Source organism: Melopsittacus undulatus, chromosome 16, assembly GCF_012275295.1.
Source record: "Melopsittacus undulatus isolate bMelUnd1 chromosome 16, bMelUnd1.mat.Z, whole genome shotgun sequence".
Classification (NCBI taxonomy): Eukaryota; Metazoa; Chordata; class Aves; order Psittaciformes; family Psittaculidae; genus Melopsittacus; species Melopsittacus undulatus.
The window spans coordinates 3,459,711-3,476,817 of NC_047542.1; the positions used below are offsets into that span (position 1 = coordinate 3,459,711).

At 58.3% G+C, this 17,107-nt stretch overlaps 3 protein-coding genes across 3 annotated transcripts in view; 1 reads left to right on the top strand and 2 right to left on the bottom strand.

Annotated features, from left to right (window-relative positions):
• Positions 1 to 2,205: 2,205 nt before the first annotated feature.
• On the bottom strand, positions 2,206 to 2,937 carry TOMM6 (translocase of outer mitochondrial membrane 6). Its single transcript, XM_031043479.2, has 3 exons — positions 2,806 to 2,937; positions 2,607 to 2,705; positions 2,206 to 2,523 (listed from the first exon to the last, which is right to left on the bottom strand). Exons 1-2 carry the CDS (start codon positions 2,913 to 2,915, stop codon positions 2,609 to 2,611), a joined length of 207 nt encoding a protein of 68 aa, XP_030899339.2. The 5' UTR covers positions 2,916 to 2,937; the 3' UTR covers positions 2,206 to 2,523; positions 2,607 to 2,608.
• A 5,365-nt stretch (positions 2,938 to 8,302) lies between these two features.
• Positions 8,303 to 10,697, top strand: LOC115945461 (uncharacterized). Its single transcript, XM_034069927.1, has 6 exons — positions 8,303 to 8,403; positions 8,506 to 8,673; positions 9,108 to 9,236; positions 9,384 to 9,506; positions 9,989 to 10,096; positions 10,365 to 10,697. The coding sequence occupies exons 2-6, from the start codon at positions 8,593 to 8,595 to the stop codon at positions 10,590 to 10,592; spliced, it is 669 nt and encodes a 222-aa protein (XP_033925818.1). The 5' UTR covers positions 8,303 to 8,403; positions 8,506 to 8,592; the 3' UTR covers positions 10,593 to 10,697.
• Positions 10,698 to 10,915: 218 nt separating this feature from the next.
• PRICKLE4 (prickle planar cell polarity protein 4) overlaps positions 10,916 to 17,107 on the bottom strand; it is a 6,912-nt gene continuing 720 nt past the window's right edge. The window contains exons 2-8 of the mRNA XM_034069883.1: positions 14,266 to 14,421; positions 13,826 to 13,933; positions 13,609 to 13,746; positions 13,320 to 13,520; positions 12,920 to 13,134; positions 12,095 to 12,531; positions 10,916 to 11,898 (exon numbers count right to left, since the gene is read on the bottom strand). Coding sequence (XP_033925774.1) covers positions 11,405 to 11,898; positions 12,095 to 12,531; positions 12,920 to 13,134; positions 13,320 to 13,520; positions 13,609 to 13,746; positions 13,826 to 13,933; positions 14,266 to 14,418 — 1,746 coding nt within the window. The 5' untranslated portion in view covers positions 14,419 to 14,421 and the 3' untranslated portion in view covers positions 10,916 to 11,404. The remainder of the gene's footprint in view (positions 11,899 to 12,094; positions 12,532 to 12,919; positions 13,135 to 13,319; positions 13,521 to 13,608; positions 13,747 to 13,825; positions 13,934 to 14,265; positions 14,422 to 17,107) is intronic.

Consider the following 17,107-nt stretch of genomic DNA (forward strand, 5'->3'; position numbering starts at 1 on the left):
AGAACTGTGCTGTGGTTATGCCTGTGTAAGGTTAATATGCAATAACTACAGGTGTGTAAGGTGACCAAGTGTCTCTTCTTCAAGGTGAACAGCAAAATCCAAGCTCTGAACACTGCCTTTGTGTGTTCATCCCATCCCTCCAGCAGGTTTCACGTCGGACAGGGAGGACTTAGGTTAAGAGTTTATTGCCTCTGGGAATATAAAACCTCAATTCAGTGGGGTTTTTGGTGTCTACCACATCAATATCGATACCTGGCTACTGCAGATAGGGGATGTGAAGCATTCTAGCAAGCTTCTAGGTTTATGAACCCATGTGTTTCAACGAGCAAAAGCTACATACATCAGTTACCTGCGCCAACCAGTGATTATTTCCTTTTGGGCTGCTCCTGTTGTGTGCCCTTTTGCCCAGTCCATGTAGTGATCGGGCTGCATAGCTCCACACCTCTGGCGAGGAATGGCATCTTCATAGTGAGTGTCCTCTTCACTCTCCTTACATGTATTAAATGATGTTACTAGGCCTGGCGCTTGAGGCTATTTCTTACTGCCTACTTTATCAGATGTGTAAACTGCAGTAACTTATCACGGGCAACCCAGAGCCTGAGTAAGAGAGATTGGCTCCTATTTTTCTCCCTGCTTAATGTCAGCTTTGGTTAAGCAGTAACAAACATTAAGCCACAGCCCTCTATACATTGACCAAACAGTTTACAGGAAAGGAACAAGTGAATGAGTTCGTTTTCAGTTAAACTCGTGTTTTGCAGGTCTGCCTTTCCGTAAGAGAAGCTTAAACACAGCTTAGAAACTTAAGGCAGCTGCTCCAAGGCAAGAGCTGCCCATGTGAGTGCCCTGAGAATGGGCTTGGGCAGGGGGCTGTGGGACTGCTCTGTTGACTTGAGGAAGGGCAGGATTAAAGCTAATCATCAGCACTTTCAGACAGTTAATCCTGCTCTTAGTTGAGGTTGCTGGAAGGGTGCTGTTGACAGAGGATGAGGTTTCCCTCACTGCAAAATCCCCTTGGGAAAGCTGCACCACTTCCAGGAGCTGGAGCTCAGGTGGGTTTCCTGATGTTTTCAGTGGCTTCAAGAGCAGCCTCTAGTTTGTGCTTTGAGTTTCTGTTCCTCTCGTCCCTAATGACTTAAGCTGATGTGTGCTGTGCTGTGCTCATGAACCAGACCTGGCTTCAAGGACACTTCCAGGCAGCAGCAACAGACAAGAGAATCCAATTAGCTCCTGAATGTGGCTGGCAATCCATCCAGCTGCCTCACAGTGTGGGGCATGTGCACTGCTCCTTCAGTTAAGTCATTCATTGTGCTCCTAATCGTGGGTTTCAGCTGCTTTTAGTTCAGTCGAGGGTTTGGTAAGACCACAGCCAGTAGGTCCCCTATGGCAGCTTCATGTACTTAACTGCAGGGATTGCCCCCAGCCTGACCCCCAGCCTCGGGAGATTAGTGTGTTCCCAATCAAAACAGAGATTTACTATAAAGTGACTTCATGTTCTAATTAATCTCCTTTTCCTGCAGAAACTCGTTCTGTGATTATCCCTACTTCAAAGGAACTTCCATTTCTTTACAGGGTGGGCAAAAACCTGCTTTGAAAACAGCATTTTTAGGCATCTGTGTGGGGAGTGGAGCAAGGTTCCCCCCAGGGCAAGCAAGGGGCAGTTCTGTCACTAAACACGAATGTCTTACCCTAAACCCCATGTGGGACTGTCCAAAGAACCTGCAGCCACATGGCAATCATGCTGCCATCCTGCTCAGGGCTGGGAAGTTCCTGTGCTCGACAAACAGCGTCCTCAAGGAGCTGTCATGTAACGTAGCCAAATCACAACCACAGCTCCCACATGGTGCTTCTGCTGTTCCCCAATGGCAAGTTCAGGCTCAGCCCAGGGCACTAAAATGCTATGCAACACCAAATGGCTTCTCCTTCCCACTCACAGTTATCATTCCCTAAAGCATCCCAACGTTATCTCATCCAGCCATCACCCAGGAAACATTTGGGCCTCGTTACAGGTTTGGTTTTCCCTTTGGATAAGCAGCCGGTGGGGCCCGTAGCCAGCCCAGGCCTGGACTCCCTTCCTTTGTCTTTGGGGTGTGGAATATAAATCATGTTTTTATGATTTTTTTGTAAATCTTTACTCTTTTTACACCTTGTTTTTTGTAAGCTGAAGTTTCGTATTAAAAACAACACAAAACCCAGAACTGCCAGCGGGTCGTGTCATTATTGTACAGGCTTTAATAACCGTCTCCACGGGGGTACAGAATAAATCCCACACATGATGGCTTCACATCCCTGAAGACGCCACTCGTGAGCCTCGCACGAGGGATCCACCTTCCCTCCGGCATCTAAAAGCCTTTCCCCCCTTTGTCACTGTGCCAGACGGGGCTGAGGTGTGAGCAGCAGCGCTGAGGAGGAAGAGGAGGAGGAGGAGGAGGACGGGACCCACTCCTGCAGGCGGAGGCATCGGAAGGCGGAACGGCCGAACCCTGCTCCTGGTCCCGGTGGGCGCTTCCCGGGGGCTCTTCCTGCCTGTACCGGTGATGAGGCAGGGTAAGGAGCGGCGGGGACCGGGGCTCGCCTGGCACCGGGACCCCTGCTCCCGACGGACTCACCGCTACGGGACGGGCTGCGGGGCCATCAGGTCGATGTCCGTCAGGTTCCGGGCGACCCAGACTCCAGCGGCGAACAGGCCCAGGTTCACCAGCAGGTTCCTGAGGGGGAAACGGGAAGAGTTGGGGCCCGTCCCCGCTGCCGGTCCCTATCCCTGTCCCGTCCCCGCTGCCGGTCCCTATCCCGGTTCCGCTCCCGCACCTGCGGAAGTCGTTGCGGTCGGTAGCGAACCGGTAGGCGCTGCGCAGCCACCCCCCCAGCCCCTGCGGGGCAGCGCCCGGCCCGGCCCCGGCCGCCGCCGCCGCCGCCATGCTGCCTCCTCCTCCTGCTCGCTCCGTCGCGGCGCGATGGCGTCACTTCCGGTACGCGGCGGCTCGGGGCGCTTGAGGGACGGGAGCGCGCCCGGCCCCTGAGGTGGCTCCGGGAGCGTGCACGGGCCCGAGGCCGGGATTTACCTCAAACCGGGTTTTGTCCTATTGATTTTATTCACAATTGATTAGGAATTTAAGAGAGGCAATCAGCAAGCAGCGCTGGGTGTGCCGGGGAGCCTCCGCTCCACCAACGACGCACGAATCTTATGGATTCTGTCCTTTTTATATCCTATTGTATCCGGTATACGTTTTCTTTCACACCCTGCATACAAGTCCTTTCCATGGTATGATCTGAGTCGGTGCCAGTCTGTTGCTAGGGGTCTTGAAGATCGCAGAATCGAGGGTCTCCAGTCTTCCTGTCCTGTGAGCTTTACGCAGTGAATCATATCCTTGCAGAAGTGCTAAGCTTGCACAGACATCGTTACATTACCGGATATCTGCGGTTAGCATAAGGCTTAGTTTCAGCATATCTATGTGTCCTTGTTCGGATATAACATGTTTGTGGTTACAATCTTGCATCAACATGTGTTAATTAGTTAGTTCAAAGTTTACCTCTGTTAATACAGCAAAAATTAATGGAACAGTTACAAGAATTTCTAGATGACTGACACGAATCACAACCATATTCACACCATGAGCTCCGTGACTCCAGGCACTGGCGCTTCCCCATCCCCATTTCCCAGTGCCCTTGCCCTAATGCCGGTGGCCCTGCTCTCTGGGCAGACACCATAGCAGCCATGTGCTTCCATAGCAAACACACTGGGACAGGGCAGCCGAGGTCACCGCACTGCCTGCATGCAGCAGGATGGGCTGAGCCAGGACCAGGGCGCTGCACCCGGATGGAGCCTCCCAGCCCAGCACTCCTGTGCTCCCTGTGGGGCTGCCATGTGCTAAAGTAACCGGGCCCCAAAGCCAGTGTGGTTTGCATCGTTGTGGGGTGTCCCCCAGTGCTGCGGGGATGGGAAAGCTCCTGTGTGGAATGAGAACTGGCTGCAGGGCTGTAGCTGTAATGAGACCTTTATTATCATGGCAAGATGTTAGCAGAAGAGCTTACCCTTAAGCAGTTTCTATCAGTTGGCATTGCTATCCCATGGTTCCAATTTCCCTGCTTCCCAAGAGCTCATTGCCCTCCTGGTTTGGGTCCCCAAACCAGGCTGGGAACAGAGGACATGCACCATTGGAGCCGCTCAGCTCTCAAGGGGATGTGCCACCATTCTCCCTATTGCTGCAGCATTCCTCTCCCAAATCCCAAATTGCTAATGGATCCGCCCAGTTAGTTAACTGATTTATAGCTATTGGAGCCTGCAATTAGCCGACCAGCTGTGTGTTATCTGCCCGGTGGGAGCAAGCCTTGAGAAGCAGTCAGCTCCCAGGGGCTGCCCTGTCCCTGTGAGCTCAGTTCCATCGCTGGGGGATTTTACTGCACCCCTTTTGCTTTCCCTTTTATCTCCTCTTTTGCTGACATTTGGTGTCTGTGAGCTCCTCTCAGCCCTTCCTCTCCTCTCTTATCTCCTCCTGTGTTCCTGCAAGGTCAGAAGCTTGACTGCAAACTCTCTGCCCCCACAGGAGCTTCTGCTGCTGGGATGACCTGCTTGGACCAGGCTGTTATCAAAGCGTTCCCAGCCAGCAGCAAAGCCTCCCACTGCTGTCAGCCCCGAACACAAGGCACATGTTAAAGTGCTGGAGGGGCTGAGTGATATACGTGTACCTTAGACTTGGTGGGAGTGCTGCTCCCATAGGAATGTGGGGAAAGAGGGAGGAGGGGACACTGGAGGTGCCTGGGAGGGGCACCCAGTGCCTGGTTGCACTGGGAGGCCGCCATACTTGGGACCAACACCATGCTCCATCCGCAGGGCTGCTGCCAGCGTTAGGATGTGACCGGACACCACAGCAGCTCCTCATTGGCAAAGGTGGGTGCGATGGCAACGTCCCTCCCTGCTGGGCTCTGTTCTGCCAGGGCCATCTCCCTGCTCCTCTGCTTCCCCTCCTTATCCCTGCAGATGGGGAGTGCAGGGGCTGCTCCCCCAAATCCCTCCAGGATAAGGCTGGGAGCATCCCAGAGACTGCGTGGCTGATGCAGGTGATGCTGGAGCTGGGTGGAAGGAGGTGCTGGGCTTGCAAGTGTGGTTGCAGGGTCCTCCCTTGCACGGTGCTGCATGTCCTGGAGGTGCAGGGGTCCCCTTTGCAAGGAGCAGGGGCCAAGGCGGGGATGATGCTGAGACCCGTAGGGCTTGCAGGGAAGGGGTTGAGAGCGAGGGGTGGCTCAGCCGAGGTGCTGGGAGCACAAAGCCAGTGAAGAAGATGCACAAGCTCGATGTGGGTCAGGATGGTGGCAGCGGGCACAGGGACCAGGCGGAGGAGCTTTGTGGGATGTGGAGCGGGGTGGATGCTGCACGGTCCCGTTGTGCTGCTTGAGACCAAAACGTGTTTTATCCGACGGCTGCTGGATATACCTGTGGCCAAGAAATATCCGTACAGTGCGACCACAAGGCTGGACCACAGTCCCACCCACAGCACTTTGTGCAATAACGAGGTATAAACATCCCAATTGTACCCTATGGGGATGAGAGCTCCGCACCTGGTTGTATGGGCAGCTGGAGGGGTTTTTGTCCACCTCGCCCTCCCCAGAAGGCTTTTGGCAAGACTCGAGCGTTTTAAGCTGGCAAATCAGGCTTGTGATTACAACTGCATTGTTGGTGCTGTGGCTATTCTGTGGTTAATGTGTTTTATCTCTGGTAATCCAAAAGAGCCGCATATCTTGCATGTGAATAAGCTGTACTGTGAACCTGACCGGGTCTTTTTGCAAGGGCTTAAAGCTAACAGAGCTATTCCTGGGGGGGTGGGACATAGTCACGCTTTGGAGTATGCATCCCATGGAAGCAGCCGCGGAGCTGGGAGGCCCCGTGGCCATGGGGAGCGGGTCCCTGTGGTCCCCATCGCGCTGCAAGGACGTGGCTGTGGCAGTGCCTTGGGGGCACCGGACGGGTCGGCAGTGATGTGCTCACCCGCATCTCTTCCCCTCTCTGCAGCAGGACCCCCTCCGGGGCCCTTCTCCTCCCTGCGACCGGCAGGATGTCCGCACCCATGGGCAACAGGAGGGGCTTCCCCAGGCAGGTAGGTAGGACTGTGACCCCCCTGCTGCCATGCAGATCAGGCTGCCAGGGTACTGCGAGGGGGGAGCTTTGGGGGAAAGGGGGGATGCTGCATTGCATAGGATGCTGAGGAGGCAGGAGAGCATCACTGATGTATGCGGAAGGATTGAGAAACGTCTGTGACCTCGTGCAGGGGAGGAGGATGGATGGGCTCCAGGCTCCCCATCCCTGCTCAGCATCCAGCTGGTGCAAGGGTCAAGGTGAGTCCCATCCTGCTTTCACCTCCCCGTGCTCTCTCCACAGCCTGGTCCTTGGCAAGCTGGACCATCACAACCCCAACCTTATGGCCTTCAGGACGCATGGAATGAGATGCCCCAGCACGGGAGAGGCAGAGGCCAGTGGTGCCCGGTAAGGGGCCGATGGGCTCTAGGCTCCCCATCCCTGCTCGGCATCCAGCTGGTGCAAGGGTCAAGGTGAGAGTCCCATCCTGCTTTCACCTCCTCGTGCTCTCTCCACAGCCTGGTCCTTGGCAAGCTGGACCATCACTACCCCAACCTTATGGCCCCCAGGACACATGGAATGAGATGCCCCAGCACGGGAGAGGCAGAGGCCAGTGGTGCCCGGTAAGGGGCCATGCAGTGAGGGGACATGGTGCTGTTGATTTTCACCTACAAATCTGGGGTAGCCAAAACCAGGGGTTCCCCGGGGAGCAGGAGTGCTGCCATGGAGAGGGGAAGCATAGCAAACCTAAACCCAGGGAGCTGCCATCCTTTGCAGCCTGATCTCTGGGAGCCCTTCCCTGGTCCTGTTGACTTCCATGTGGACAAGGAGGACAGGGGATGGGCACCCAGCTACTGCCTCCTGCCACCATCCTGGCACAATGAGGAATGTGACCAAGGACCTGAGGAGTGCTTCTGAGAGGGCTGGTACTCTGTATGGGGAGGGGGGCCAGGGGGGATGGCAGCTGCGTGGCCGTCCCCAGTGTGCCACTGTCCTCACCGGTGTGGATTTGCCATTGCAGCCCCGGTTCTCTGAGCCCAGATGGTTCCCTGGCCCTGATGACTTCTATAGGAATGAGGAGAACAGGAGATGGGATCTCCGGGATAGATCACCTCCACACCACTGGGACAATGAAGGACATGACCAAAGACCTGAAGTCTGCTTTGAAGAGAACTGGTACCCGGTGAGGAAAACAGACCAGAGGGGTGGCTGTTGCCTGTGGGCCACCATCCTCACTGGTGGTGATTTGCCATTGAAGCCTTGGTCCTGTGACCCCAGGCCCTTCCCTGGCCCTGCTGATTACTATGGGAATGAGGAGTACAGGGCATGGGCACCCAATGACTGGTCCGCTCCATGCTTTTGGGGTGCCAGCGATGATGGAGGACTTGAGGAGTGCTTTGGAGAGGGCTGGCACCAGGTGAGGGGTGATGGGCTGAGGGCAAGGAGTGGGTAAAATGAGCCAGGGGACATTCACTGCCATGGTGAGCAGCACAATGCATGGGGACAGATTTCCCTGCATGGCAGAACCCCAGCATCCCCTGCTCTGCTCTGTGTCTAAATCCACCTCATTCCCTGCAGGAGATGATGCCGCCCAACCCAAACTACTCTGCCTGGCCTGAATTCCCCAATGAGAGGCAGCACCCACCCTGGCCCCCCCCCTACCAGACAGAGTGAGTGCCTGTGCTCATGGTGGGGGGCACAGGGCCAGGCTCTGTGGCCAGGGAGGGTGATGCAGCTTTGAAGCTGGCTCAAGGTCTGGAGATTGCACTGGAGACCCCTTCCAGCCTGAATCCCATCCCCTGCATCTGCCTTTGCTCCTGCAGGGAGCGAGATGACTTCCAGGATGGCTGCAGGCCCTGGGGCTTCCATGGCCGTGGTAGGAGACAAGGCCAATGCCTTCAGAGTAGCCACCGAATGTCAGCCAAGACTGAAAGTCTTCAGCCCAGAGGTATGTACCTTATACTGTGCTCAGCACCATCTCCTCGCCACTCAGCATCAGCTGCTTGGGCAGAGTGAGGAGTTGCTCCCATTGTGTTTCTTGTTCCGCAGGGCATTCGCCACCCTCTCAGTCCTCTCCCGGCTCTGGGATGAGCCAGCCAGTGGTCAAAGAAGAGCCCCAGCCAGTGGTCAAAGAAGAGCCCCAGCCAGTGGTCAAAGAAGAGCCCCAGCCAGTGGTCAAAGAGCCTCAGCCAGTGGTCAAAGAAGGGCCCCAACCAGTGGTCAAAGAAGAGCCCCAGCCAGTGGTCAAAGAAGAGCCTCAGCCAGTGGTCAATGAAGAGCCCCAGCCACCTACTCCCATCAAACCTGGTGTGCAGAGCAGTGAGCAGCAGGCTGAGGTTGTGGGATTTCCCTCCTCACATCCTAAACAGTGACCGGGTTTGCCTGGCTGGAGCCCCACAAGGTGCTGCCATGCCCCTGACCCTCACTGTGTCCTCCAGGACCTGCCAGCAGCCAGTCAGAAGGTCCCAGAGTGCCCCAGAGCCACCAGCACCCCCCAGAAGAGCCTGGCCGCTGATCCCCACATTATGACAGAGGCTGTAGAGCCAGAGCAGGCAGCAGGAGCGATGCTGGTAGGAGATCACTCCTCTCCTGGAGCACCTCTGGAGGTATCTCAGGGTCTCCTTGGCCAGTGTAAACTCTTCCTCCTTGCTCTCATCCAGCCCTTTCACTCTTCTCCTTGCTGTCTCTTTGCCAGGCATGGGAATTTTCCTGACTCTTCTCCAGGGCTGCAAATCCCCACGGTTTCCTTTGGGTTTTTCCTTTGTCCCCAGGCTCCTCTTCCCGGGACTGACACATGCCCCAGCCTCACACCAATGCATGTCCCCAGGCTGAGGGGGCAGCCGAGACCCTTCTGCTTTAGAAGCAGAGCCAGCCCTGCTGGAGAAGAGCTCTGCTGGGACAGGGGAGCAGCTCCTGCTTCTCTCCTTCCCTCCTAAGACCAGAACCCAGGGAGCTTGCAGTTCCCTTTGCAAACCCTTTGATCCCTTTGCCTGAGTGGCATCTCCAGCCCTCACCATGGGCTCTGCAATGCTTTGTACAGGTAGAGCCGTGCAGCCAAAGCAGCCCTGAAGCTGGTGCTGGGTCACATCCCTGCAGTCCCACAGCCCCTCCGGAGCCTGCTGAGCCATCCCAGGGCCAGCAGTGCAAGGCAGAAGCTGCCAGTGCTGGGGTGAGTCTTGGGGTTTGCAGCCCCATTGTGTGTCCCCCGCAAGGGAGAACCCACCGAGGCTGCTGCTGCAGGCAGGGCTGTGCTGGCTCCCCCCATCCTGTGCACCCACAGCTTCTTGGTGCCCTTCAGCCATCCAAACACTTGCAGGTCCCACCTGGAAGTCTCACAGAGCCCAAGGTACAACCCAGAGAGGCTTCCTCCGATGTCTGCATCAAACAAGAGACCTCACCAGGGACCCAGCACCCTCCTGGGTCCAGTGAGATGAAACGGGTATGGGGCAGGGTGTCCCTGCATGGGCTGGGTGCCCTGGGATGCTGCTGCAGCTTGGGAGCAGGATCCTGTTGGCAGGATTAGGGGCTGGGTGAAAGTGCTGCTTTGTCTGGAGGCAGAGCCCGTGGCAGCCCCGGCACTGGCTGCCGGAGGTGCCGATAAATGGGAAGGAGCTGGGAATAGGCCAACAGAATGAGGGGCGTGATGGAGCATGACCGACCTGGGGCTCCAGCCTCAGTGAGAGCAATGCAGAGCAGCTTATTTACTGCTTAATGGGGAAGAGAAAGCTGCTGGCAGGGCTCTTGTGGTGATGCTGTGGGGGGGAGCTGGGGCAGCTCTTGCACCCTAGGGGAGCCAAGTAGGGTCCCCACAAAGGGGACCAGTCCCTGGCTAGTAATGGGTGCTGGTAGCCCCAGTTCAGCCTAAACCTTTCCCTTCCCCTTCAAAGCGTCTGACTCTTCCTCACCTTTTCCACTGCACAGCCTGCAGGAGGCTTGCACCAACCCTGCTCCAAGCTCCCAAAAACCTCCCCAGGCAGCATGGACCACCGCTCTGCTTCTGTCCTCGCCAGGATGAGGGAGATTGAGCGGGTGAGTCCTTGTGGCCCTGAAACATAGGGGAAGAAGTGATGCTGGGTGATGTGGGATGTGAGTTTGGTACTTTCAGGGCCACTAGGGGGAAACGCCTCTTGGCAACAGTGGTTGTAGGGGAAGTGCTTGTGGGCGAGAAGGGCTTTGTATGGCCTCATGGGGTTTGTGGATGAGCCCTGGGGGAAAAATGTCCCTGGGGGGGGGGTACATGCTATTGGTGGGGAGGTTTTGGGGTGTGCTGTGCTGACCCCATGCTGTTCCCCTGCAGGCCTACCAGCAGTGCAGCCTGAACACTGCAGCGGTGGCCGCGATGCTGCTGCAGGAGGAGCCTTCCTTGGAAGCAGCACTGGGGCCAGCACTGAGGGCGAACCTGCGCCAGGGCCGCATCCACCACCTCCAGGAGCTGGAGGACTTCATCAACAGCTACGACTCGGTCACCCAAGCTGCTGAGGGTGCTGAGCCTTCAGGTCAGGGTGTTAGGGACCCGTTGGAGTAGTTGTAGCATCTCTCATGGACATGGAGGAGGAGCTGAGTGTTTAGTTTTAGCCCTGCTCAGTGTGGCGAGGCTGCAGTGTTTGCTCCCTTACACCCCAGCTCCTCACTCCATTCCTGGTCCACACCAATGTGCCCTGAACCCCCTAGGGTTGACATCTAAATTAAACCAGTTGTGATCTCTGCAGCACTTGCTCTGGCATCATTCTGGTCCCACTCTCCTGGGGTTGCAGAGCCCACCATGGGGGCTCACTTTTGGCATGGTCAATGCTGTGCTGACCCCGAGGTGAGGAGGAATGGGACAGAGGAGTGCTGCTTCTCCAGCAGTCTGATTTCAGCCCAACTTTATTGGAGCATTGTCATTGGCAGCAGCAGAGCTGCTCCCTTGGTCCTCCCTTGGTGCTGTGAGGGATGGACCATGCCTGGCCCTGGCGTTCATCCTTCAAGGTGTCCCAGTGAAGGATCCCACCCTGCAGCCAGGACCCTGCCTGTCCCCACAAGTCCCCAGCAGCAGGACGATGCAGGCAGCTCTGCCTTTGTCCCCTTCCCCTGCATGCAGCTGCTCTCTGGGCTGCCACTGTGTCTGTGAAGGGAGGCTGCAGCTCCCTGCTCCCTACCTGCTTTTCCTGTTCCTAATTGCGGGAGAGGCCGCTGGGAATTGCACACTGTTGTTTGCCAGCGGCTGCCGGGGGGGAAGGATCCCAGCAGCCTCTCATGAGCCTTGAGCTGCATCCAGCACACACTTGGACCATGGTGAGAGCCCACCAGGGGCTGGCAGGGCAGCAGCATGGGTCCAGTACCCCCAAGTCCCTGCTGCTAGGACACACTGCAGTGCTTGCTGCTGCCCCAAGGCTTTGCCGTCCTGCCCCTGGCCCTCTCTGGGGGCTCCCTGCCCAGGGAGCTCATCCCGGGCTTGGGAATGGGCTTCCCGAAGAAGAAACCCTCTTCCTCTGAGTCCGTGTCTGAAGATGAAGAGCAGGTGGGACACCAGGAGTCATCCTCCTCTGTGATGTCCTGCAAGTCGCTGTCCTCTGGCTGTGGGCTGTGCTGTGCAGGGGATGTGGCCGCTTGGAAGGATGTGTTTCCATTGCCTGCAGGAGCTGTGGAATCAGAGCCCCCCACAGCTGGGTGTCCCAAGGCTCTGGGCTCATTGGGACCCTCTGTACTGGGCTGGGAGGCAGAGGGGTGTCCGGCCGCTGGTCCCAGCATCCCTGTGTGCACAGCGTTGCTGCTCCGCTCCTTACCCGCTGCTCCACAGCCCTCCTGACTCCTAAATGCAGGATGCAGAGGGGCCAGATCTGAAGGAGCCTCTGGAAGAAAGAAAGCAAAGGTGAGTGAGAAGGGGAAGGCTGAGCCTGCCCTGCCACAGCCCCTCGGGGTGCAGAGGGGGGTTTTACCCACCAAACCCCAACCCCCAGCACTCCCCCTCCTGTGTGCTGGGCCCTCATTGCCCTTGGCTAACCCCAACCCTCCTCCCCATCCCAAGCGGAGCTGTAGCATCCCTACCAGCCCCTTCCACCCGCTGCCTGCAGCCACCGGTCCTGCCTGCGGGGCTGGCTCGGGACAGGGGCGTCGAGTCCGGGGATGGAGCCGAGTCTGCGGCGCTGGAGGGTCTGTCCTGCCGCAGGCTGCAGCTCTCGGAGGGTCTGTCCTGCCGCAGGCTGCAGCTCTCGGAGGGTCTGTCCTGCCGCAGGCTGCAGCTCTCGGAGGGTCTGTCCTGCCGCAGGCGGCAGCTCTCGGAGCAGAAGAGCCGGCCGCGGTGCGCGGTCAGCGGCTGTCCCCGCAGGGGCTTGCGGCAGCGGCTGCAGCAGAAGCAGGCGGCCCGAGCGTGCCAGTGCAGCCCCTGGTGCGTGGCCTCCTCACTGTCAGCACCTGGGGGGCAAGCAGGGCTGAGGGGGAGGCTCTGCCGGCAGCCCCGTGTCAGAGTCCATCCTTCCCCCCCCCTCCAGCCGCAGGGATCTGGCTCCGGATCGGCGGCTCCCAGCACACGGCCTGCCTGGGAAGCCCCAGAGCAGCCTTACAGGAGGGCTACAGGGATCTGTGCATCAGGGATGGAGCAGTAAGGCAAAGGGCGATGGGTTCAAACTGAAACAGGGTGAGTTCAAGTTGGAGATAAGGAAGAAGCTGTTCCCTGTGAGGGTGCTGAGGCGCTGGCACAGGGTGCCCAGAGAAGCTGTGGCTACCCCATCCCTGGCAGTGCTCAAGGCCAGGTTGGACACAGGGGCTTGGAGCAGCTGCTCCAGTGGAAGGGGTCCCTGCCCGTGGCAGGTGTTGGAGCTGGAGGAGCTTTAAGGTCCCTTCAACCCAAACCATTCCTTGATCCTATTTCACCCTGGGGGTGGGGGGTGTGGGTCTGTACCGATGGGGTCCCCGCAGGCCTGGCAGGGCTCAGCAAAGAGGCTCTCGAAGCATCCACGGCAGCAGGGGCGGCCGCTCTGCATCACGTAGCGCTGCCCACACAGGGGAGCATCGCACTCCAGGCAGCAGAAGTGCTCCAAGTGCCAGCGCCGGCCCTCGGCCTCGATGCATTCCTCCATGAAGATCAGCTGGAGGGGGAAAAACCACCCATAAAGCATCCATCTGGAACCCCGGAGGAGCCCCTGCACCTCAGCCTAGGCCTCAGGAAGGAACATTCCCTCTTGGCCATCAGTGTGTCTGCAGCTCCAGATGAGCACGGGGGCTCTTAACAACACCAAAGGGAGGTAAAAGCCTCCCCCTGCCCAGCACTCACCTGGTCACAGGAGGCACAGCGGGGCCGAAAGAGCTCAGCGTGGTGCCGGCCGCAGTAGATCCTCCCATCCTGCTGGAAGTAGATGAGGTCCACCAGGGGCTGGTGGCAGAAGTGGCAGGAGAAGCAGGACGGGTGCCAGAACTGGTCCCCGAGGCGCGATGCTGAGACCCCAGGGTCCCCCTTGTTCAGCCTCCGGCCGCACTGCAAGACAGAGGGGATGCAGTGGTTGGAGCCAGGCTGGGGATGGGTCCCCAATGGGGAATAATGGGTGCTCATAGGGATGCTTTACCTTCTTGCAGGGACAGCCATGGCAGGGACCCGGCACAGGACACGCCAGCCCCTGCCCCAATGCCTCACGTCTCCGTCGGGCACTGAAGGCTCGGAGCTGCCTCCTCTCCTCCTCGGCGAGGTCGGGGCAGTACCGCTCCTGCACGGAGAGCTGGAGGTGAGGGGATGGGGGGGGAGTGAACCCAGGGTGGGCAGCACCCAACTGAGAGGTGTCTTACATCGCAGTCCTGAGGGGGCAGCTGCTGCAGGAGGGCTCTGGTGCGGAGCTGGATGCTGTCAGTGGGTGAGGAGGGATGCGGAGCGAGGGTGCTGGAGCACGGCGGGACCTGAGGGTGTTTGTGTAGAGAAACACAAGTGGGTTTTTATGGGGGTTAAAGCTGCCTTGCTCAAACACCTGCTTCATCATGGGGATGCTCTGCTGTGGGTACCACTGTGATGGTGACACCATCTCCCTTATCCCAGGGCTGGGGATGCTCTGCTGTGAGTACCACTGTGGATGGTGACACCATCTCCCTTATCCCAGGGCTGAGGATGCTCTGCTGTGGGTACCAGTGTGATGGTGATACCATCTCCCTTATCCCAGGGCTGGGGATGCTCTGCTGCAGGTACCACCATGGATGGCACCCACAGGGCTGGGAGAGATACAGGGTGCTCTGACCTCGGGGGGTGCAGGCTCCGTGGGGGGCTCCGGATACTCTTCCAGGGCACAGCCGGAGTCGCTGTCGGATGAGGCCAGCGGGAGGCTGGTGGTGGTGGTGCCGCAGGGAGGGGGCTCATCGCGCTGGGGCCATGCGGTGCTGGGCAGGGACATGAGCTGGGGAGACAGGATGGGAGCTGGTGAGAGCCTCAGCGAGGCTGGAGTAGGGCACTGATGGGATGGGTTGAAGCTGTGAAGGGAAGATCGCAGGTGTCTGTGCTGCTTGAGCATGGAGGTTTCCCCACCAGTTCTCTGCTGGCACAGCTAATCCCTGGTCTAGTGGCCTGGCCCTGAGTGGGGCAGTGGGAGGAGACCGAGGTCCAGCCTAATCCAGTGGAAAATCATGTATTCCCCTCGGGCTGCTATTGTTCTGCAGGCACCACCTCATCAGGCCCATGGTTACGCAGTGGAAACCCATCGTGTGCATCCCTCCTCCCCATGCGGTTCCTCACTGCTCGCTTCCTTCCTGCCTTGGCTTTCCAAAACAAAGCCTGAGCAGGGGCTCCTGGGGCTCCCTGGACACCAGCCCAGAGCCCAACGCCCTCTGCCCGTGCTTCCTGCCCTGGCATGGGATGGAGCTGAGCTGGGTCCCAGTGCTGCGACCAAACAGCCTCAGAGCACCCCTGGGGATGGTTCAATGCCCACCAAGCGACTGCTCTGGGAAGGATTTTACACAGCAAAGAGCTTGGCATGGGCTCAGAATAAGGGTTGTGGGGTGGTAGCCCCCAGGCTAAGTCCTCCTGCATCAGTGCCACCATGAGGACCAGTTCACCCAGCCCATCGTGGCCAGCACCAGCAGCCACATCCCCACTAAACAGCTTCAACCCCCCCTGCTCCCTGGCACCACAGATCACTCTCCTTCCTATGTAGGATCTCTGGGTGCTGCACCCAAAGGCTCTGGAGCTGGGATCAGCCAGGATGGCTCAGGTTTCCCCACCAAGCACCCGAGTCAATGATTAACGCTGCAGGTTGGCTCATCAGGGGTAAAACAAAAAGGCTCTTCCCTGGGATTTGGGCTTACACTGCAGGGCTGGTTGTGTGGTGCTGTTCGAAGCTGTGCTCCGGAGGGGATGGGGATGGAGTAACTTGTCCCCTCTCTGTGTATCTGCAGACCAAAGAGAGCCCTGGCCTTGCCAGCTTGGTGAAGGGCTGCTCTGCCACTGCCGGTGTTGGGCCAGGGAACAGCCTTGGCCTTGCAGCTCCAAAGGAAGATCCCTGGGGATGATGGATGGGAAGCTCTGTGGGCTCCACGTCCATCCCGAGCCCTGCTGCTACCTTGTCTGGGTAAGTGCCCGCTGAGCTTGGCTAATTAAGCCTCCAAGTTTCATTTATCTGCTCTGTTGGGGCTTTGCTGGGATGAGACCCTTGTGATGCTCTGCAGCCTCGGCAGCACCGGTGGTACCTGTGGATCCCCATCCCCGTGCTCCTTTTCCCATGAGCAGGGTGATGCTGGGGGACACAGGCGAGGGCAGGGCTCCTGCATCCGTGGGGATGCGCTGGGGAGCCCAGCCCGGTTTGATGTGATTAGGGCGGCTGGCAGCCGTCTGGGCTGCAGACAAGTCCCTGTAATTAGCCCCAGACAGTGACAGAGGAACGCGCCCCATGCTAAGGAGCCAGGCAGCCCCAACAGGTCCGTCTCCTCTGCTCCCCATCCCTATCCCTGCTTCCTTCCTGCCTTCCCTCGCTGCCTCCAGGCACTCCTGCTCTTCCCTGCTGGCCTGCAAAGGGATACAAGGATGCTCCCAGCCTCAGGAACAGGGGTAGGAGAGCCTGGACCAGGCATCAGGGTGCTTTGGAGGCCTGCTCCTCCCTGTGTGCACAGACCTGAGTGCTGCTGGTGCATCCCCCAAAGAGGGATATGTGACAGACCAGTCGGGCAGGCCGAGTGCCGCCGGCTGTCATTTGCCTCTGCTTTAGAAGTCTCTGGTTCTGCCTATGGGAGCTTTTCCAGGCTGTGATTGCTCAGCTCCCCTGTGCTCCCCAAAGCATGGGTGATGTCCCCACTGCGCTCCCCTGCCTGCTCACAGCCCCTCGGTGTCCAAAGGGATTCATGGGGATCTCCATCTTTGGCTCCCTGGGAGCAGCCCCTGTCTCCAGCTGGTTCCCAACCCTCTCCTGCCAAGGTCACACATTAACTTGCAGCGCAGCCAGCCTGGCCCATTCACATTCAGCACAGGCTCCAGTTCTGCCATAGCCTTTGGCTATCTGAAGTCTCCATCTCACAACATCCCACCTTCAGCCCCCTTCCAGAGGCACCAAACACTCCACAAGCCCGGGGTAACACAACAGCTCAGCACTACCAAAGAGAGCAGATCCCCTTTCAAGCACCCAAACGCACTGGCAGCCCTCGGAGCTCTGTGTTCACCACCTCCCCCACAGGATAACCTGTTTTTGCTTGAGCTCCTGTCAACACAGCTGCAACGGAGCTACGTGGAAATAAAGATGCAGAGCAATAAAGATGCAGCTCTTCTGGGGAGAGATAAGCTGAAGTCTGGCAAGGTAAGCCAGAGCAGCAAGTCCTGCAGCACAGCCCAAGCCAGGCTGGAGCCTGGCGCACAAAGGAGCCCCAGGTGCCTTTCGGCCCTGTGATGGCACCAAGTGGAGCAACACTCGGATGCCACTGCCTGGGCGCAGCAGTCTTTGGGTCAACAGTGTGAGGGGACAGGGGGAGTGTAACCCCCCCATGCGTTCAGCATCCTGCTCCACCATATGGCACCACACCACCGGAGGGGACCATGAGCAATGCCATGGGCTGCTCTGCTCACTGGGGGATGTGCCAGTGCTGCAAAGCGCTTTTCCTACT

Coding starts and splice junctions, on each gene's coding strand:
- TOMM6 (XM_031043479.2), bottom strand. CDS start 2,915: ATGGCGGCGGCGGCGGCGGCCGGGGCCGGGCCGGGCGCTGCCCCGCAG. Junction 2,706..2,805: donor GACCGCAACGACTTCCGCAG/GTGCGGGAGCGG, acceptor TTTCCCCCTCAG/GAACCTGCTGGTGAACCTGG.
- LOC115945461 (XM_034069927.1), top strand. CDS start 8,593: ATGACAGAGGCTGTAGAGCCAGAGCAGGCAGCAGGAGCGATGCTGGTA. Junction 9,237..9,383: donor CAGAAGCTGCCAGTGCTGGG/GTGAGTCTTGGG, acceptor AAACACTTGCAG/GTCCCACCTGGAAGTCTCAC. Junction 9,507..9,988: donor GGTCCAGTGAGATGAAACGG/GTATGGGGCAGG, acceptor TCCACTGCACAG/CCTGCAGGAGGCTTGCACCA.